The sequence below is a fragment of the Chiloscyllium plagiosum genome, chromosome 24 (genome assembly GCF_004010195.1).
Source record: "Chiloscyllium plagiosum isolate BGI_BamShark_2017 chromosome 24, ASM401019v2, whole genome shotgun sequence".
NCBI classification, from domain to species: domain Eukaryota; kingdom Metazoa; phylum Chordata; class Chondrichthyes; order Orectolobiformes; family Hemiscylliidae; genus Chiloscyllium; species Chiloscyllium plagiosum.
Window position 1 is genome coordinate 6528087 of NC_057733.1, and position 22629 is coordinate 6550715.

Below are 22629 nucleotides of genomic sequence, written 5' to 3' on the forward strand. Positions count from 1 at the left end.
CCACCATTTGTCTCACTACAAGTCCCCTCTTGTCTCTGCAACAGATGACCAGATGTTGTTTATTCACCATGGGATGTGGGAATCGCTGGCTGGGTCAGCATTTATTGCCCAATCCTAGTTGGCGTTGAGGAGGTATTAGTGAACAGTCTTGCTGAACCGCTGTAGGTGATTGACAATGCTGTTAGGGACGGAATTCCAGGATTTCGGCCCAGCAACATTGAAGGAATGGCGATACTTTTCCAAGGAGAAAGTAAGGACTGCAGATGCTGGAGATCAAAGTCAAAAGTGTGGCACTGGAAAAGTACAGCAGGTCAGGCAGCATCTGAGCAGCAGGATGTTTCAGGCAAAAACTCTTCATCAGGATGCTTTTGGATGCTTTTCCAAGTCAGGATGGTGAGTGTCTTGGAGAGGAATTTGCAAGCAGTGGTGTTGCATGTATCTGCTGCCCTTTCTTTCTAGATGGTAGTGGTTATGGGTTTACAAGGTGCTGTCTAAGCATCGTTGGTGCATCTTGTAGATAGTACACACTGGTGCTACTCAGCATCGGTGATGGAGGAAGTGGTTGCTTGTGAATGTGGTTCCAATAAAGCAGGCTGCTTTGTCCTGGATGGTGTCAATTTTCTTGAGTGTTGATGAAGCTGCACCCATCCAGAGCAAGTGCAGAGTACTTCATCACACTCCTGGTTTGTGCCTTGTAAATGGTGGACAGGGAGTCAGGAGGTTAATCACTCGCTGCAGGATTCCTAGGCTCTGAACTGCTCTTGTAGCCATTGTGTTAATATTCCTATGATCTTCACTGACCTCCTGATGCTAGTTCCTGATTTTATCTTTCCTTTCCTTGTTACGCTATATATCCACCTCAGCTGGTAATAGATTCCAACCAGGATGGTCAAACAGAATCCAAGGGACATAGAGTTTCTTTGTGGAGAATTTATACCAGACCAACTGTTCTCTTGACCAGTCTCAGCTGTTCCCTGTAATATAGTTATTTTAATTAATCTGCTCAGACATGTTATGACACCCATCTCAGACAGGTGGGAGGGACTTGAACCCAGGCCTCTTAACCCAGAGATAGGGACACCACCACTGTGCCACAGAGTTGTAAAATTCCCCAAAAATCTAACTCCAAATTAATACTATCCATGTTCGACACATTAGCACATCCCTACAATATAAAGGCAAGGCACTGACTGAGAAATTTCCAAAGATAAGTTTTATTATCCTGAATGTAGTCTGGTAAATACCACTGACTGACCACCCATCTTGGTGCTGTGGTGTAAAGATAACAATCCCTCTCTCAATGTCAGCAAAACTGAAGAGCTGATCATCGACTTCAGGAAGCAAGGAGGAGGACACGCCCCTATCTACATCAATGGAGCTGAGGTGGAGAGAGTCGAGAGCATCAAGTTCCTAGGAATGACGATCACTAACAATCTATCCTGGACCATCCACGTTAATGCGACAACAATGCCTCTTCTTCCTCAGGACGCTAAGGAAATTCAACACATCCATAAGGACTCTCACTGTCTTTTATAGATACACCACAGAAAGCATTCTATCTGGATGCATCACAATTTGGTATGGCAACTGCTCTGCCCAGGACTGTAAGAAACTACAGAGAGTTGTGAACACAGCACAGACCATCACGCAAGACAACCGTCCATCCATTGACTCCATCTACACTTCTCGGAAAGGCAGGCCAACATCGTCAAAGACCCTTCTTAACCTGGTTATAATCTCTTCCAATCTTTTCCATCAGGCAGAAGATACAAAAACTTAAAAGGACATACCAACAGGTTCAAGAAGAACTTCTTTCCCATTGTTATTAGACATCTGAATGGACCTCTCAAATTTCAAATCTCATGTTGATCCTGTTTTTGTGCAGCTTCTATGCAGCCAAAACTTTGTACTCCTCGCTCTGTTCAATCACCCTATGATCTTTGTATGGTATGATTCTGCATGTACTACACACAAAACCTTTCACTGTACCTAGGTACATGCGACAGTAATAGATCAAATCAAAAGATCTTTTGAAATCTATCGAAATCTCACCATGCTTCATATGTATTTCATGGGTCATCTTTATCAAAAATTCTGTCACAAATTTTAATAGAATTACTAAACCACCCAGAGTTTCAAATTGTTATCCATCAGCTCCAAAAATATTTCACATCTGATTTTGGTTCTAGCAGGACGTGGCAATACTAAGGGTGTAGTCTTGTGTTTTTCTTTTAAATGCTACATAGCCATGTCCCTACATCCACTTCATTATTCTAATGATTATCAGATTCAGCTTCACAGACCATCACTGAGAAATCGTATCCTGTACATTTGGTTGAGCCATTGTTTTCCAAATTAACTCCAACAATAATCTCCACCTGAAAGAAACTCTAAGTTTCCAATCTCTACATTTCTCTGTTACCACTGAGAATAGATTCGAACCAGGCTAGTCAAGCAGAAACAGGGAGCCATAGGCTTTCTTTATGCACAATTTATTGAGTGTAGCAATCTAACATATCTCTTCCTTAGTTCCAATTGTACCTGTTATATATCATCATAATTCATTAACAACAATCATTCATTTCCCTTCAACTTCTCATATTAACATTAGCATCCGATTGTTGTAACTCTTGATGTTGCTCAAAGGTCTACAATAACGGTGCTGGTCTCACAACTGTCTTGTAGATTCTTCCTTTTAAAGACACTTTCAACACACAAGCCTCCATTGCGCGTTTCTTCTAATTTCTCCCAACCGGAACTAATCTGTACTTTCACTTCCATTTTCATACTCCCGTCTTCTGCAGGTACTTTAACCTACTCACGTTCTCCAAGTCTTCATCCAGACTCTGTACAGCTCGCCCCGATTCCTTTCCAATGGCTCAAACTGACGGACCATACATTGGGTTTTTGGTTTTCCGATCTTCGTAGCTCTGCCTTTCTCCAGCTCTTCAGACACGTGGTCATGTCTTCATATTTGACAACATACAGTTCAATATTATCTGCAAACCATTGCACTGCCGGTCTCACTTGCTCATCCAGAACATCAGGAAGAGGAAGGACATTCAGTGCTGATTACTGGTGTAATCCAATTTTGGTTTTGCAACTCTCACTTTCCCCTACACTTGGCTGATGCTCCTTGTACACGTCCTGTAACAGGACTCCACAAATTCAAACACACCTCCAGACTGTGTAACTCTCTCAACCTCTCTTGACCGATGGATATATGTCGGACTGGGCTTCTCTATATTTCACCATCAATGTCTCAGAACAAAATATGGCTTCTGTTGGGAAGGGCTTCCACATCCAAATGCACACCCAAAGAGAGTCCAGCAAATTCCCAAAATTCCACCTGGCTCCCTGCAATTCAACCATATGGTCCTAAGGAGCCCAGCACCACAGTCCCCAACAATGCAGCAAATTGTCAAAACACAACAGCACACTCCCACCTGTGCAGCCCCAATAAAGGAGCAGTATACTTTCTTTCTCATTCCTTCTACCACCCTCCCCAAGTGCCTGAGGAAACCAATTCCTGCATTGCCTCTTTACCTCGTAGTAGCTGCTTGATTTCTTTGCTGGCTTGAGAGGTGGTGAACTGATTGACGATGTCCAAGGCTGTTTGGTTGTAAGTGTTCCTGATGTTGACGTCAATGCCAGCCTGCAAAGGGGAATAGAGGATGGAGTTAAATGTTATGATCAAACCGTCACTACCTTCCCCCGCCTGCCTCACCCACTGCCCCTCAGGGTCAAACTCCAGAGCTCGTCGATGCCCCCTGGTGAGAGATCAGGGCAGGACGACTCCTGCCCAAGTGGGAAACAGAAAAGAAAACTGGGTGTGATATAAATCAGAAGAGCCAATATCATTGATGTGACAATTCAATGGAGCATCCAATTCATGAAACTTTGCTTCTGGGGATAGCACACTGCTGACGGGCAGAATGCACTGTTTGGTTCCCAGCAGAATAAAATGGACGTTTGTGCTCCCAACCTCAGGCATGCCCCTGGACAGAAAATTGGAGCTGGGAGGTAAATGGCTGGCAAGGCCTTCATAAACTCTAGTTTATTTTTGCAGGTGAGTGCTCATGGGAGTATAGGAAGCCAACATTTGTGTCGCCTCTGTGGAAATCCCCAGGTTCTTTTATCCTTTCATGGGATGTCAGCAACACTGGCAAGGCCAGCATTTGTTGCCTTCCATAACTGTCCTCGAGTTCAGTGTGTGCTAGGCCACTCGATGGTTAAGAGTTGCTGTGGGTTGGGAGTTACATGTGAGGACCATTGGGTAAGGATGGCACATTTCCTTAATCTGAAGACATTGGTGATGGGTTTTAATGATGATTGATCAATAAAGATCATCAACATCATCAATGAATGATAATTGTCCTGGTCACTATGACTGGGACTCGCTTTCTACTCCTGATTTTATTGATTAAATTTAAACTTCCTGAGCTGCCTGGTGAGATTTGAACTCATATCTCCCAGAACATTTGTACCCTAGTGAGATGTGAAGATGCATTCCTCAGGCCTCTGGATGACTAGTCCAATGATATTACCACTGCTGCCCCTATCACATGGAATACAGGGAGAACTAGCCACTTGGATACAGAACTGGCTAAAAGGTAGAAGGCAGAGGGTGGTGGTGGAGGATGGTTTTTCAGACTGGAGGCCTGTGACCAGTGCAGTGCCACAACGATCGGTGCTGGGTCCACTACTTTTCATCATTTACATAAATGATTTGGATGTGAGCATAAGAGGTACAGTTAGTAAGTTTGCAGATGACACCAAAATTGGAGGTGTAGTGGACAGCGAAGAGGGTTACCTCAGATTACAACAGGATCTTGATCAGATGGGCTAATGGGCTGAGAAGTAGCAGACGGAGTTCAATTTAGATAAATGAGAGGTGCTGCAGTTTGGAAAAGCAATCAGAGCAGAACTTCGACACTTAATGGTCATGTCCTGGGCAGTGTTGCTGAACAGACACCTTGGAGTGCAGGTTCACAGTTCCTTGAAAGTGGAGTCACAGGTAGATAGGATAGTGAAGACGGCGTTCGGTATGCTTTCCTTTATTAGTCAGTGCATTGAGTATAGGAGTTAGGAGGTCATGTTGCAGCTGTACAGGACATTGGTTAGGCCACTTTTGGAATACTATGTGCAATTCTGGTCTCCCTGTTATAGGAAGGATGTGTGAAACCTGAAAGGGTTCAGAAAAGATTTACAAGGATGTTGCCAGGGTTGGAGGGTTTGAGGCATAGGGAGAGGCAGAATGGGGCTATTTTCCCTGGAGCGCTGAAGGTTTATAAAATCATGAGGGGCACAGACAGGGTGAGTTGCCAAGTTCTTTTCCCCGGGGTGGGAAATTCCAAAACTAGAGGATATAGGTTTAAGGAGAAAGGGGAAAGATTTAAAAAGGACCTACAGGGCAATGTTTTCACGCAGAGGGTGGTACGTGTGTGGAATGAGCTGCCAAAGGAAGTGATTTAGGCTGGTACAATTAGAACATTTAAAAGACATCTGGATGGGTATGTTAATAGGAAGGGTTTAGAGGGATATGGACCAAGTGCTGGCAAATGGGACTAGACTAGGATATCTGGTCAACATGGACGAGTTGAACCGGGAGGGAGTCTGTTTTCATGCTGCACATCTTTAGGACTGTGTGGCGAAACGCCTGTGTGAAACGCTGGACAGTGGAAAACGTTTTTGCCGCCTCTTGTTACCCAAAGGCGCGCAGTAATAACTGAGCCCCTCCCTTTGCTGCTTCCTGCTTCACGTCCTCACTGGTAGAGCTGGTCAGCATGTGCTGCCCAGTCCGAGGCTACAAATAGCAGACTCCCACCACTTGAATCCCCATTCCCGTATTTAAACGGCAGACTACTTAAACACCAAAGACGTTGCCAGTGTCAATGAGGGGTGCAGTGCTTGTAGCTGATTCCAGTGTAAAGGAGAGTAAAGTGACACCTCGGAGTCAAACTGAATACGACAGGAGCAGAGTTCAGAGTCAGAGCTGAGGGCAAGAGACCACTGCACAGAGACTTTCTGAACAAAATGCAGGTTATGTATCACAGCCATTAAAATCTTAAGCCAGGCCACAGCAGTGAACATTTTCCGCTTTTTTATTATTATATTGCTGGGAAAACGACAGTTTGTTGTATTTCCTTTTCATGTCGGACTCGTCAGGATAATTCACAAGAATAGCAAAGTCAAAGGGCACTAGCCTTTGAAGTGCTGCTCCTTCAGGTAGTTGTGGTCGTGCGATACTCCACATCCACCTGATGAAGGAGCGTCGCTCTGAAAGCTAGTGCTTCCAATTAAACCTGTCGGACTATAACCTGGTGTTGTGTGATTTTTAACTCTGTACACCCCAGTCCAACACCGGCATCTCCGAATCAAAGTCAAAGCGAAACGACATTTTATACCGAGTGAGAGGAATGTGTTAACTAGTTGGCAAGTGGACTCTGATTGGTCAGGATGTTGCCATGCTGAATGGAAATGATTAATTATATCCTCTTGTCACGAATTAGTACTGAATTACTGAGATCATGGGGTCAAATCTCACCACAGCACATGCAGAATGTTAGAATTCTAATAAATGTGAGGAAGTATAAGCAGGCACCGGGAACAAATTCAATGTAACCAACTGTTTAGAGTTGTTAAGTTGGGAAGCATGTTTGTCTGGCTCAGAACAGCACAGATTGAATCTGACTTCAGAGAGATGAGCACAGAGTCTTATTAAATGGTAGGACAGGCTTGATGGGCTGAGTGGCCTACTCCTATTCTTCAGTGTAGTTCACAGGGTGTGCTGCACTATCAGAGGTTCTGTATTTCAGATGAAGCATTAAACCAAGATCCTATCATATCTCTTAGATGGATATAAAAGATCGCGTGATTTTAGTTGGAGATGGGCCGGTGAGTTCTTCCTTGGTATGCTGGTCAACATTTACCCATTGACCAAAATCGCGAAAGCAGATTTGGTCATGATCGCCATGATGCTTGTGGGATCTTGCTGTGCATGAAAAAGGGGCGGCGCAGTGGCTCAGTGGTTAGCACTGCTGCCTCACAGCGCCAGAGATCCGGGTTCAATTCCCACCTCGGACAACTGTCTGTGTGGAGTTTGCACTTTCTCCCCGTGTCTGCGTGGGTTTCCTCCGGGTGCTACAGTTTCCTCCCACAATCCAAAGATGTGCTGGTCAGGTGAATAGACCATGCTAAATTGCCCATAGTGTTGGGTGCCTAGTCAGGGGTAAATATAGGGGTCTGGGTGGGTTACTCTTCGGAGGGTCGGTGTGGACTTGTTGGGCCAAAAGGCCTGTTTCCAGACTAGGGAATCGAATCTAATCTAAAAAGCTGGCTGTCATTTTACTGACTGCGCCGTACTTTAATTGTATGTCATTTGTTGTAAAGCTCTTCGAGATGCCTTCAGATCATGAAAGTTGCCAACAAAATGAAAATCTTGCTTTAAAAGCCGGACTCTTTCAAAGTTCTTTCGGATGACATTGGTGCTGCTTGCAAGGCCAGCATTAATTCCCTTGAGAAGGTGATGGGCGAGCTGTCTTTTTGAATCACTGTATTTCATGCACTGCAAATACACCAACAATGCCCTTAGGAAGGGAATTCCATCACTGAAAGAAGGGTGACATATCTCCAAGTCAGGACAAGGAGTGGCTTGGAAGGGAACTTACAGGGCGAAGTCTTCCCATTTATCTGCTGCCCTTGTCCTTCTGCATGGAAGTGGTTGTGGGTTTGGAAGCTGCTGCTGAAGGAGCCTTGGTGAATCTCTGCGCTGCATCTTATGGATGGTACACACTGCTGCTACTGAGCATTCAGTGGCGAAGGGAATGAATGCTAATGGATGTGGTGCCAATCAATTGGTTGCTTTGTCCTGGATGATATCAAGTTTCTTCAATGTGGAGTTTCTTTTTGGAGGTGTGGAAAGTATTAATTCACAAATGATCCAGAAAAGGAATTCCAAACAGTAGGGCTAGAGTGACTGATAAAGGTTGAAGATCGGGTACTGGGCCATGAGATGACAATAGGGAAAGAGGGCATGGTAGGATTGGCAGGAGTTGTAGAGTTACAATGGGCTGAAGTGATTGATTGGGAAGATGATAGCCTGTGTATGTCAACATAGTCAGGGATGATGCAAGCTGCTGGAACACAGACACACCACTTGCCCTCTGACCTCAGGCCATCAGAAAGCACAGAAATGTGTACACATGCACTCCCAGAGTTTGATATTCAGTAACTAGACTTACGTCAAGGAGCAAGCGGACCACCTCCGTCTTGCCACACAGCGCTGCCTCGTGTAGAGCTGTCCCTGTTTTAGCCACTTTGTTTGCATCAATGCCGGCCTTGATTAATAACCTGGAATGACGAGTGAAGGGTTAACTGGACTCCATTGAGATACAGGATTCAACACTCAGGATATCACAAAATAATTGATGGAGCAGCGACCCTACTGAGAGAACATGTAAGGAGCCCCCACAGAGACAGGGGTGAGGGGAATCCCAGAGGGACAGTCTTACAATATTGCAGCACTATTTCAGGTACCTATCTACTTTAAACCCACCTCTCAGCATTTGGTCCCTGTCCTTGTATATTAGGATGTTTCCGAGTGCTTACCTAAATAATATTTCTTCAATGTAGCAAGTTCAAAAAGTTCCCACAGAGAGACAGTGTGTAAGGGGATCCCACAGAGAGACAATGCAGAGCAATCCTACAGCAATAGTGTAAGAGGATCCCAGGGAGAGTGAGAGAAGGTCAGAGAAAGTGTGTGTGTGTGTGTGTGTGTGTGTGTGTGGGAAGCCTGCAGAGAGAAACAGCACAAGAGGATCTTCCTGAGACAGGAATTCCTGTAGCGAAGGTGGGACATAACCACGTTCTTGTGCGGTGTATTCAGTTCCCTACATTCTGCCTACACTGGCCCATCAAATCGTTTACAGCACTCTTTTTGCTGCCTGCAAACTGGGAAATAAACTTTCATTGATTTGAACAGCTACCAAGCAAGACTGTAAACCTCACTCTTCCACAGACAGCGATAATCCACAATCCGTCACATGCAGCAATAATTAGCACCTTACCAGTGTGTGTGTGTGTGTGCGCGTAACAGATATTCCCTTGGCCATTAGGCCCAGGAATGTGCATGATAACTGCTACCAACAGAGGGCGATATGAGCTAGACATTGGTGTTGGAGGTTTTTAGAATGCAGCATAGTGTTAGTGCAGCAGTGGGTAAACTCCTCCTGTCAGAGGCACACCCTCCCCCTTATTCATACAGCATCTGGTGAGATTAATGGAGAATCATAATTAGCACACTCAGTTAAAGGGACACTTCCACAACGTCTTCATCTCTCATCTCATCACTTGTTAATGACTGATATTACAACTTCCATTAAACCTGCCCTGAAGCAAATAAACAAGAATGCACTTAGCACAGAGTGAAAGCCCATGGAGATCGATGTTTAAACATTCCTTGCTGGCGTTGCTGTGATTAAACATCTAAACTCAGGCACAGTAATGACATACTGGCCTCTGCCACTTTGTGTTAACCTTCCTGCCTCTAGAAGGTGCACTGCGAATATCGATATCTTGCCTTGTGCGCACCTCAAAGTGGCCAACGTGCTCTTTAACTGGGATAGTTTTAGTACTGGGCATATCAAGCCATCTGTGAGTGAGTCAGCAGTCCAGATGCACTCTCTAGTGGCAGATCACAGACAGTAGATAAGGGAAAGCAAGTAGGCATCCAATCCCCATTCCTACTTCCGCCTCACTCTCACCCTCACTCTACTTCCAGGTTTTAGTTGGGCCCCATCTGCCCTCGTGGGAAAAGATGTGTAAGATCCCAGGGCAATCCTGGCCAATATATACCCATTGGGTGGCACGGTGGCTCAGTGGTTAGCACTGCTGCCTCACAGCGCTAGGGACCCAGGTTTGATTCCAGTCTCGGGAACTGTCTGTGTGGAGTTTGCACATTCCCCCAGTGTCTGAATGGGTTTCTTCAGTGTGCTTCAGTTTCCTCCCACAGTCAAAGATGAGCTGGTTAGGTGAATTGTCCAGGAATGTGCAGGCTAGGTGGGTTAGTCATGGGAAATGCAGGATTATACGGTAGGGGGTGGGTCTGGGTGGGATGCTCTTTGGAGGGTCAGTGTGGACCTGACGGACTGAATGGCCTCCTTCCACACTGTAGGAATTCTATGATTCAATGAACAGATTACCAAGTCGTAATCACATTGCCGCTTGTGGATCTTGCTGTGCACATAGTGGCAGATTGTATATCCTACATTACAACCGTGGCTACGCCTCATTAGTTTTAAGTCACATTTGGAACATCCTGAAGTTATGAAATGCTAGGTTTTTGTTTAGTTTCATACCTTTTAATATTCCTCTTTTAATTGCTTGGTACAGAACTTAAGCATCGCTTAATAAGTGACATGAAGTTGAAGATTTCCGACTTGCACTCTTCTGGATTAAAGTGCAAGAATGAAAAAAACAACTTTAGAAAAGAAATACCAATTATATGGCAGAACAGGGTGCTGTGTGGTAGACACCGGTTGTCATAGAGATGCAACATGAACTGGTAACTGTCTTAGTTAATGGATCAACGAGGCAAAAATCAGGTAACTCAGTTCTGATTGGTCAGTGTGTTGGCATGGGGATGTAGCAGAGGTTGACAGTCTCTATAGTCCTTTCCTCAGTGAGAAAGGAACGACGTCTTGATAAATGTCTTCAGCCTGGAAAGCACAAGGCCCTGATAATGAACAAGTGTAGTATGCACAAATGAATCACATTGCAACACCTGATTATCATAAAGTGGTTTCCAGTGTACTTTTTTTTAGATTAGATTAGATTACTTTACAGTGTGGAAACAGGCCCTTCGGCCCAACAAGTCCACACCGACCCGCCGAAGCGCAAGCCACCCATACCCCTACATTTACCCCTTACCTAACATTACAGACAATTTAACATGGCCAATTCACCTAACCTGCACATCTTTGTGACTGTGGGAGGAAACCGGAGCTCCCGGAGAAAACCCACGCAGACACGGGGAGAATGTGCAAACTCCATACAGTCAGTCGCCTGAGGCGGGAATTGAACCCGGGTCTCTGGCGCTGCGAGGCAGCAGTGCTAACCACTGTGCCACCGTGCCGCCCACTACTTCTTAGTGCAATCGGGGTTATTTGGTAAGTGCTGTCCAATAACAAGATTGCATCTAACATTAGACACTGTGTTCTGAGTTTTGTCAGTATAAGCTAATTTAGCACAATCGGAATGGTGCTTGTCTTTGAAAAAAGACTTTCAATCTCAGTTTCTGGAAATGGGGGATGTGTACAGGGAAGAGAGCCACAGATTTCCATTTTGCATTGTGTCAAGTGTGTCTCCTGGCATCACCTCGGTTAGAGCTGTTTTAATTCTGATATCAAAGATAATGTTGCACCCCCTTGGTACCGCGCAGGGGCGCTACGCTAGATTGCACTCGAGTCTTGGAGAGGGATTTGAACTGGAAATTATACTAGCACAAAACTATCATAGCACAGGAGGCCAGTCAGCCCATCGAGTTCATACTGGCTCTTTAAATGAACATTCTTCTATCTTCTCCCTGCACATCTTCCTTTTCAAGAAACAACCCTTGAGAGACTTGATTGGAATTGCTTCCACTACACTTGCAGACAGTGCGTTCCCAAATTCTAACACTCTGCATGAAAACAGCTTTCCTCATATCACTTTTACTTTACACTTTCAGACAGTGAATACTTTACTCAGATCTCCTCTCTGTGCAATACTGTCCAATCTACCGTCAGAACTAATGTTCCTTATCCCTGGAAAAACTCTTGTAAATATATTTTGCAGTATCTTCCTACCTCACAGGCACTGCTCATTGATTCATAAGACAGAAGTGCTCCCAGTTCACACCAGATGGCAGCGTAGTGACACTGGACTAGTAATCCAGAAGTTGAGGGTAACATCCTGAAAGTGTGGGTTCAAATCCCACCAGAGCAGGTGGTGGAATTTAAATTAAATAAATCTGGATGTGATGGTGACCAGGTCTTTATAATCAACATCATAACGCAATGGTAGTGTCCCCACCTCTGAGCCAGGAGACCCAGACTCGAGTCCCACCTACTGCACAGGTATGTGATAACATCTGTGAACAGACTGGTGAGAAAATAATCTATAATCAGTTCCCAAGATAAAAAAAAACCCTCCTGGTTCACTAGCCCTTTAGGAGAGGGAAATCTGCTATCCTTACCCAGACTGGCCTACTTGCAATTCCAACTTTGCAGCAATGTAACTGACTCTTAACTCATATCAAAGATGGCCTCACTATCCCCTCAGTTCAAGGGAGATTGCATACAGGCAGCTAAATACTAGGCTAGCCAGCAACGTTCACAATCAAGGATAACGAATCACTGGTTTGCAGAGAGAGAGAGACTGGGCTGCATTCCCTTGCCATTTCTTGTTCTTCAGGAGGAGAAAAAAAAAAGAGGGACAGAGAAACACGATGAAACAATGAGTGCAAGGCCCTGCCCTCATTGGTGACCCTTCAGGTTCTGCTCACACTAAAAGGCAGCCCCCTGCTAATCGCCCCCTCCCCACCCCACCAATGCCATCAAACATCTACCCTCGTGTCTGCCATGCCAATCTGTCAGCCTAATGTGTATGGTTGCTGCAGGCCAAATCTAAAATGGGATGAGTCACACAGCCTCTTTACATAACATCCCCAAAGAGTGGAAGCAGGCCAATCGGCCCATCTAGTCCATATCGACCCTCTGTAGAACATCACACCCAAATCCACCCCACTACCCTATCCCTGTAACCTGCTTTTCTACATCCCTGCACACTATGGGCAAATTAGCACAGCAAATCCACCTAACCTGCAAATTCTTTGGACTGCGAGAGGAAACTGGAGCACCTGGACTTTACCCAAGGCAGCAGTGTGGACACCAGGGTGCTGCAAGGGGTCTTAATGCTCCTCACGTGGGATGGAGAAATCAACCTGTATCTTCACCCCTGACTGGGACCCGGTACGAACCCCAGGAAAGAACTCACAGACTGGAGGTGCGTCAGGATGACCACCTTAGTCTTACTTTACTCACTAGCTGCTGCAGGTTTGTGTCCAGCAGCGTGCTTCACTGATGCAGCAACACTCATGTAATCTCCTTGTTACATATGAAACTGGATATGGGTATCATGGTATTGAAGAATGAAACAGACATGTATAATAACTATTAAGTACATACATTACATTTGTCAGGCACATAATTGTGTGGGCTAATACGAAGCTATTGTGTCAGAACCTGCTTCCAGTAGAGTGTCATGTTTCAGCTGATCAAGCTAGGATGGAGGAGGAGATCCTAATGCCTCCAGATGATATGCTACAGTGCAGTGAAGAACAGAAACACAACATTACTCTGGCTTGCATGTGGGGCAACACTTGAAGTTAGCGGTATCTTTGGATGTAACCCAGCAATGAGAGCTGGGGAAATTGGGCAAGTGAAGATGGTTGAGTGGGTGGGAAGTGTGGTACTGATCATGGCACACCCTGGATAAAGACAGCAAAGCACTACAGGGGATAACTAACAGCCTTTCGAGGTATGCCAGTGACAAGAAATTTCAAGGCATAATTCCCATTGGCTCCTGTTGGCGTTCCCATTAATGGAAGCAATTGGCAATGCTTAAAATTCCCTAAGGATCCACAACATCCCCCTTCCAAACAAATCCCAAATCACTCACAAAGATGGAGCGACTAGTCAGAGAAAAGGAACAGCAAGAAACATTGAGGAGCTGCTCTGCCAATCACGGGCTACTTCACTCCTGTGCTTGCTGCTGATAGGCTCTGTCTCAACAGCAAACCCCAAAGAAAACGGTCTGTGATTGGAGGACCTGCGGCTGTTGAGTGATGGCATTGAGCCAGTCAGCAGAGTCCAGGAGCCATTGGTCAGGAGACGGGAGTGTGGAGTCGGAGTTGGGGAGGAGTGAGAGAGCCAAGACTCGAGAGAGCACGGAGTGGTGACAGCTGGCAAGGTGCTGAGGGGTAGTGAGGGAACATTGACAGCCTCCATTAACCAGGACATGAAGCCTTTGGCTAGGTCCAGGAGTTCGATCAGCTGGGTCTCAGTTGGGAGCATTAAACAGAGGAGAAAAGGAGAGGAAGGAGGAGACAGCAGCAGGAGAATTTGGGGAAAGTAAAGGAGGCTTTGGAGTGAGGGAGAGTGAGAAAAAGAGACTGTAGACCTTTGAAGAGGGAGGAGAGCTCAAGAGGTGTGGGGGAAAAGGAGACTGTGAGGGAGGTATTGCAAAGGAGATAGACTAGTTTGAACCCTGTCAGTATAGTAATACTCAGCCAACTGGGAACAAAGAAAACTTTAAATCACTGAGTTAAAGAATTCCTTGTAAATAAATGTGGAATCTCTAGCTTGGGGCTACAGATATTCAGGAGCTACTATACGTCGAGACAGTATAGTAGATTCTGCAATAACAAATACTTCATTGTTAAATTTAAACTTGAGATTGAGGTCTGAGATGCAGTAAATAGGGTAGTAGTTGCAACTCAAGAGTTGCCTGGTTAAAATGTTCCAGTTTTGTGTATGTGCAATCAAAATGCATGAGTTGGGACCTCACCAATCTGCATAATGTGTGTTTTGGGTGATGGCTTTTCATGTGTAGAAGTATGTTTCAGTTATTTTGCAAAACAATATTTTTTACCTGATGTCTTACACCGATTTTAATACTGTAGATCTGGGAAATTTATGCTTTCCTTGTCTGTTGTAGCTTTAATGCTAAGGGAATGTTAATAATTACTGAGGAGATTGATTAATTATTCTTATAAAACTTGTCTGAGAGTGCAATTCACTGACAGGTCAACACAGACAGAAGGTATTGTTATTACACGACATATTAATGAATGAGCAAGTGAGAATGAAAAAGTAACACCCAAAAGGTAGCCCTCGAGAAAATCTCAGAGGAGTCCTCAAGAAAGAAATATTATTTTGACCCTGATATGAGACGTATTTCAAAACCAGTGGAAGTGCTGAAGAAGGATGAGCTGTAACTGTCAGGAGATGGACTGACTGTAAATCTGTTGATAATTAAATGGCTCATCAGCCAGGAAACTAGGCATGAAGACATGGTAACTGACGTGACTAACTCACTGGGAAAGGTCAGTGACATTCTTAGATCAGATACACATGTCTGCAAGGTAACAAAGACATGGTGGTGTGAGGACAGAACAGCGATCTGCTCTACACCAGCTTCTCAAACACGGTGTGGAAAATCAATGTCTGTTTAAGGTACAGTGTCTCATGCTGAGCACTATCCAAGCAATTTACCGCCTCTCTCTGAAAGCCTGACCCAGAAATAAATGGCACTGGAGCATAACAGCAGACTGGCTGAAGTTTGACAGGCAAAGACTTAGGTTAACATATCAATGATTACTTACACACATATATACAGACACTTGCAAGATTTACTCAGTATCTAACCCCATGCTGCCCCTGTCCTGGGAGTATTTAATGGGGGACAGTGTACAGGGAACTTTACTCAGTATCTAACCCTATGCTGTCCCTGTCCTGGGAGGGTTTGATGCAGACAGTGTAGAGGGAGTTTACTCTATATCTAACCCCATGATGTCCCTGTCCTGGGAGGGTTTGATGTGGGACAGTGTACAGTGAACTTTACTCAGTATCTAACCCCGTGTTGTCCCTGCCCTTGGAGTATTTGATAGGATTTCTGTGCTGCCTGAGAATGATACTGCCTATGGAACAAGTACATAGGCAGATCCTGCCTCTGGTTCTTTTAATAGATTTTTTTTGACAAAGTAGTGTCCAACTTCATTGAAACAAGCTTTTGGCGCAGTGTTAGTATGCCCGCCTCAAAGGCAGAACTGATTAAAATTCAGACAGTCTCTGGATAGATGTGCAGGGGGATATATGCTTCAGGGGGATGAGGCTCTCATTTTCCCATCATTTGGGATGTGAGATCCCATAGAAAAACAGAAGACCAACCAGCCACACTGTATAGTATAATGGAGGGCTAGGAAGCAGCATTCTGCTCGACAGACCATCAAATAGCCTGTTCCTACTGTGAATCTCACATTGTTATCCAAAGTAAGAACATGAAATTACAAAACTTACAATGAGTCACAAAAAGTTAGTTTTCTGGGATAGCAAGTCATCAAGGCAGCTCATGGGATGCTATTTTGAGAGGCATTTAACATAAAAGGAAGGGGATTATGTTTCAGTTATACAGAGGATTGGTGAGAGCACATCTCAAATTCTGCACGCAATTTTGGTTTCCTTATTCAAGGAGCGATGTAAATGCATTGGAGGCAGTTCAGAAGAGCTTTAGGAGATTGATACCTGGAGTGAGCGGAATGATACGAAGTTAGGTGGACAGGCAGGTAGTACTGAGGAAGTGGGGAGGCTACAGAAGGATCTAGACAGGTTGGGAGAGTGGTCCAGGAAATGGCTGATGGAATTTAACGTGAGCAAGTGCGAGGTCTTGCACTTTGGCAAAAAGAATAAGAGCATAGACTACTTTCTAAATGGTGAGAAAATTAATAAAGCCAAAGCACAAAGGGATCTGGGAGTGCTAGTCGAGGATTCTCTAAAGGTAAACATGCAGGTTGAGTCCGTGATTAAGAAAGCGAATGCAATGTTGTCTCTTATCTCAAGAGGGTTGGAATATAAAAGCAGAGATGTACCACTAAGACTTTATAAAGCTCTGGTTAGGCCCCATTTGGAGTACTGCGTCCAGTTTTGGTCCCCACACCTCAGGAAGGACATACTGGCACTGGAACGTGTCCAGCGGAGATTCACACGGATGATCCCTGGAATGACAGGTCTAACATATGAGGAACGGCTGAGGATACTGGGATTGTATTCGTTGGAGCTTAGAAGATTAAGGGGAGACTTAATAGAGACGTACAAAATAATACATGGCTTGGAAAAGGTGGATGCTAGGAAATTGTTACAGTTAAACGAGGAGACTAGGACCCGTGGACACAGCCTTAGAATTAGAGGGGGTCATTTCAGAACAGAAATGCGGAGACATTTCTTCAGCCAGAGAGTGGTGGGCCTGTGGAATTCATTGCCACGGAGTGCAGTGGAAGCCGGGACGCTAAATGTCTTCAAGGCCGAGATTGATAGATTCTTGTTGTCTAGAGGAATTAAGGGCTACGGGGAGAACGCTGGTAAGTGGAGCTGAAATGCGTATCAGCCATGATTGAATGGCGGAGTGGACTCGATGGGCCGAATGGCCTTACTTCCACTCCTATGTCTTATGGACAGGTTAGACAGATTAGGTCTGTTCCCACTGAACTTTAGCATGGTGGGGGATGATTGACTCAAGTGTGTAAGAGCACAACAGGTCATGCAGCATCCGAGGAGCAAGAAAATCAACGTTTTGGGCAAAAGCCTTTCATCAGGAATGAGGCTGGGAGCCTGGCTCCGGCCCGAAATGTCGACTCTCCTGCTCCTCGGATGCTGCCTGACCTGCTGTGCTTTTCCAGCAACACATTCTCAACTCTGATCTCCAGCATCTGCAGACTTCACGGTCTCCTGAAGTGTACAAGATCCTGACATGGCCTTGACGAGGTGGACATAGCAAGAAGGATGTATCCAGAACTGGGGAATTCTCTTTTACAATTGGGTGTCCCCATTTTAGAATGAGGTGAATGTTATTCCTTTTGTGATAAAAGTTGTGTTTTCTGTGTATATTATTATGGTTTGGGATTTGGTTTGTAAAATTGAGGTAGATGGATTTTGGTCAATTTGTTAATGGTTTTCTTTTAAAAGGTTAAAAGAATTTTATAACCTCAGGCTATAAAATTAATTTCTCAAAATCGGAGGCTATGCCATTGGGTGGCCTTGCTATGATACCCCACTTAATGGACGGATCCCATTTTCCCTTTCGTTGGTCCCTGGAGGGTTTCTTATATTTAGACATTTTTATTACCCCAGTATTTGGTCAATTATACAAGGCTAACTTTGTGCATTTACTGGAAAGGATAAGGCAGGACCTCCAGCGATGGGGAGACCTTCAATTTCCTGGCTGGGTAGAATAGCACTAATTAAAATGAATGTCTTGCCCCGTCTCCTATGCCCTATGAGAATGCTACCGGTGATGCTGCCGAGGCTGGCACTATGTAAATTATATGGCTGGTTGGGTTCCTTTTTCTGGAATGATAGACGGTCCCTCATTAAGCTGAAGAAGCTACAGCTTCCACAGGCAAGGGGAGGATTGGACTTCCCAGATTTTAGGAAATATCAGTTAAGTTCCCTATTAAGTTACATAGCTGATTGGGTCTTGTCTGATCCACAATCAATCTGGCTGGACATTGAGGCTTCTCAAGTAAAATACCCACTTATTAACCTTTTATTCTCAGACAAGAGGAAAATCATTACAGATCACTGTAAAAACCCCATAATACTGAATACAATCAAGGCTTGGAATATAATGCGGCAAAATGAGCGCAACTCACATAAAACATCCCCCTAACCGCCGATAGTGGGAGCATGGGGATTCCAACCGGGATTAACAGATGCCACTTTTAAACTCTGGAGAGCCAAGGGTATCTCATGTCTCGGGGATTTATTTAAAGATGGGGTCCTGATGTCTTTCGAACAGCTGCGTCAGAAATTCGGATTACCCAATGGAGACCTCTTTCGATACTTCCAAATTCGAGATTTTATACAGAAGAAGACTACGTTATTAGATAGTCTTTATAAATCCGATAGAGAATGTAGAGTGCTACGACCAATGGGGGTGTCCTCCATCAGGACGATTTATCATTTACTACATGATGAAGTATCGGGAGATATGGACAATCTGCTTAAAACATGGGATCAGGAATTGGGACTAGAAATCTCTATAGAAATCTCTATGGAATGAGATTTGGGAAAATGCCAGAAGAATTACCATCTGTAACAGAACCCAGGCTATCCAGCTGAAGATACTTCATAGGGCCCATACAGCACCGGATCGATTGGCAAAATTTAAGGCAGGGGCATCTCCAATGTGTCCCAAATGTAAAATAGAGGTGGGCACTCTTGTACATTGCTTATGGACCTGTCATAAGATCCGTAGATACTGGACTAAAGTAGCAAGTACCCTGGCAGAAATTTTAGGAACGGAAATTAAAGTGGACCCTGTATCTCTCCTTTTGGGCTTTTCGAACTTTCCCTCCCTGGATATGCACGGGAAGAGACTATTTTCTATTCTTTCTTTCTGTGCAAGGAAAAATATTTTGGTAAACTGGTGGCTGAGGGCCCCCCTGGACTTTCAAATATGGTGCACTGAAAGACCAAATTATTTTATAAAATATGGCAGCCCTTCTTGAATTATATGAATACAGATATTTCGGCTATCCTAACAAGGGCTTATATTTAATTGAGATTACGAACCTGGCTGGTCTGGGGCCCCTTAGGAGAGGAATCCCGCACGAATACAGGTTTTGTTACATTTGATGTTAACACATTTCGAGCATGTATCTCACCACCCAATTTCTATTTTATCCGTTGTTTTTTTGTTTTTTTTTTCTCTTTCTCTTAATAGAATAATGTAAGAGACTTAAATATACACTCTGGTTAGTTGTAGGTTAGATTAGTAGTTAGTTGAGTTTTGTTTTTTTTCTTTCTTGATATTTTTCTTTTGTTAAATTTTGGTTATTATATATTTAAGATTTAATTGTATATCAATGTTTGTACTTGAGAGTTTTGTTTATTTTTGTAAACTTGTAAAAATGTTAAATTTCTAATAAAAAGTATCTATAAAAAACAGGTCAGAAACACATTTGGAACAGTGACCTAAATACATCATTTCCAAGAAGACATGTGACTTCAGTTAAATGCCCAGTGGTGGTGTTAATGGATGGAATGTTTAATCTGGTGAGTTGGACACAGGCCACTAGATCAGTTTTACACTTCAGCTCAGAAGAAGCAGGAGTTCAGTTCAGAGGGGAACACAGTTTCCTCCAAGCAGGGAAATCAAGATTTCAGTTCAGGGGAACCAGTAACCCTAGCAGAAGTGTTACCTTTAAGTTGGTGAAGCTTCCAAGCTGGAATTATTTGTGTATAACTCTTTGAGGTGAAAGGAATTGAAGAGGTTTAGACCTGAAAAGTTCATGCCACCAGAATTGGAAATCAATTCAGAAAACTGTCTCAGTGGTTCAAGGAAAAGAACTGGGAAGAATTAGTTAAGTAAGAGATTTAAAGACTAAAGACTAGTGATATTTCTACACGAATGCATATCTGTAAAGGGTAGCACTGGGAAACAGGTTAAAATGTTGTTTTTCTGGACATGTCATATGTATATGTATATATAGTCACATATATATTTGTTTGCTGTTTTTATTCTTTTGTCTAATGAATTTGTGCATTTTGTTTGCAGCTTTGTGTGTATAGTCTCAGTGACTGATCACCATGGTAACCAACTGCAAAAATTAAACTTATGATCTATCAAGCCAGGTTTCATTCTGGGATTTGACATGTCCAGTAGCACCATCAGTTGGAATTATAGCACACATAGGGTTTGCGACTGTGAAACCTGCTGTTTCAGAAGGTAGTGGAAATGGATCACTGAATTTATTTAAAGCAGAGGTAGATACAGTTTTGTGAGAAAGAGAAATCAAAGTTAGATGGGAATGTGGAATTCAAAATGTAAACTGATAGCCTTACTGTATGGTGGAGCTGGTTTGAAGGGGCAAATGGCTTACTTCTGCTCTTAATGTGTAGATCTTAAAACATACATATTAACTCTACTAAAAAGCACTACAATAATGTTTATGTCAGGATTAGCTTTTTGATTACAATTCCTCCCCTTGTGTCCTCTGAGCAGTGAGAAGGTGTGGACAGTGTAAGGATGCTTGGTTATCATTCATTTCTGCATTATTCCTAGCATTAGTGGATCACCAGCCCCCTGCTCACAGAAGCTTAACATATCGTGATTGGAACCACGGTTGGGTGGATCTCATTGACTATGAGATTTTTGATTGGGGTTGTTAACCTGGGCCAATCAGATAGCCCTGGCTGGCCGAGCAGTCTAAGGCGCTGGATTTAGGTTCCAGCCTCGAAGGAGGCATGGGTTTGAATCCCACCGCTGCCACTTACGTTGATGGAATGCTATGCTGAATCGCGATGCGGGTGAATTCTGTTTCAGTTGAACACAACAATAAACAGGAGATTCAGAAGGTCTACTCAGTCTAGGGACTGGCTTAGAGCCAGAGTACTGTGCACATGTAAATAAAGGGTGACTGGTGACCAGATACCTGCCTCTATGCAATTATTTCACAACCTACAACTGGAAATTCGACCGGGTGAGCCAGTGCTTACACAGTCTAGTCCGTTGGAGAAACGTGCCACTCTCACTGTTGTTCTTTGTGGAGCAGCTTAAATGTAGTATCTCCTCTCAATGGAGGTGAAAGATACACATATGCTGTAAGTGTACAACAACAACTTCCATTTGTATAGCATCACTCACATGAGCATATTCACACCAAGTATGAAACGTAGGAGATATTAGGCCAGGTTCCCAATGGCTTGTTTAGTGCAGTCAGTTGAAAACAGTGTCTTAAAGGAATGGAATGTGGTTGCAAACTTGAGGGAGAGAAATCCCGAGGTTAGAGATGGTGGATAAGTACAGGAGAGATAAAGGAATGAGAGGATACACATGAATGATGTAAAGGTTGCTAGAGACCTGCGCAGAGATATGCTAGAGACCTGCGCAGAGATATGTTAGAGACCTGCGCAGAGATATGCTGGAGACCTGCGCAGAGATATGCTGGAGACCTGCGCAGAGATATGTTGGAGACCTGCGCAGAGATATGCTGGAGACCTGCGCAGAGATATGTTAGAGACCTGCGCAGAGATATGTTAGAGACCTGCGCAGAGATATGTTAGAGACCTGCACAGAGATATGCTGGAGACCTGAGCAGAGATATGTTAGAGACCTGCGCAGAGATATGGTAGAGACCTGCGCAGAGATATGGTAGAGACCTGCGCAGAGATATGTTGGAGACCTGCGCAGAGATATGCTGGAGACCTGCGCAGAGATATGCTGGAGACCTGTGCAGACATATGCTGGAGACCTGTGCAGACATATGCTGGAGACCTGTGCAGAGATATGCTAGAGACCTGTGCAGAGATATGCTGGAGACCTGTTAGAGACGTGTGCAAAGATATGTTAGAGACCTGCGCAGAGATATGTTAGAGACCTGCGCAGAGATATGTTAGAGACCTGCGCAGAGATATGCTGGAGACCTGCGCAGAGATATGCTGGAGACCTGCGCAGAGATATGCTGGAGGCCTGCGCAGAGATATGCTGGAGGCCTGCGCAGAGATATGCTGGAGACCTGCGCAGAGATATGCTGGAGTCCTGCGCAGAGATATGTTAGAGACCTGCGCAGAGATATGTTAGAGACCTGCGCAGAGATATGTCAGAGATATGTTAGAGACCTGCGCAGAGATAGAACATAGAACATAGAAGAATACAGCGCAGTACAGGCCCTTGGGCCCTCGATGTTGCGCCGATCCAAGCCCACCTAAACTACACTAACCCACTATCCTCCATATACCTATCCAATGCCCTCTTAAATGCCCATAAAGAGGGAGAGTCCACCACTGTTACTGGCAGGGCATTCCATGAACT

The 22629-nt window shown here is 44.3% G+C and overlaps 1 protein-coding gene across 2 annotated transcripts in view; it reads right to left on the reverse strand.

Annotated features, from left to right (window-relative positions):
- The window catches only part of LOC122562005 (caskin-2-like), a 278200-nt gene that overhangs the window by 54859 nt on the left and 200712 nt on the right, over positions 1-22629 (reverse strand). For both annotated transcript variants that reach the window (XM_043714379.1, XM_043714381.1), the window contains 2 exons: positions 8244-8352; positions 3547-3655 (listed from right to left, as the gene is read on the reverse strand). In XM_043714379.1, coding sequence (XP_043570314.1) covers positions 3547-3655; positions 8244-8352 — 218 coding nt within the window. The remainder of the gene's footprint in view (positions 1-3546; positions 3656-8243; positions 8353-22629) is intronic.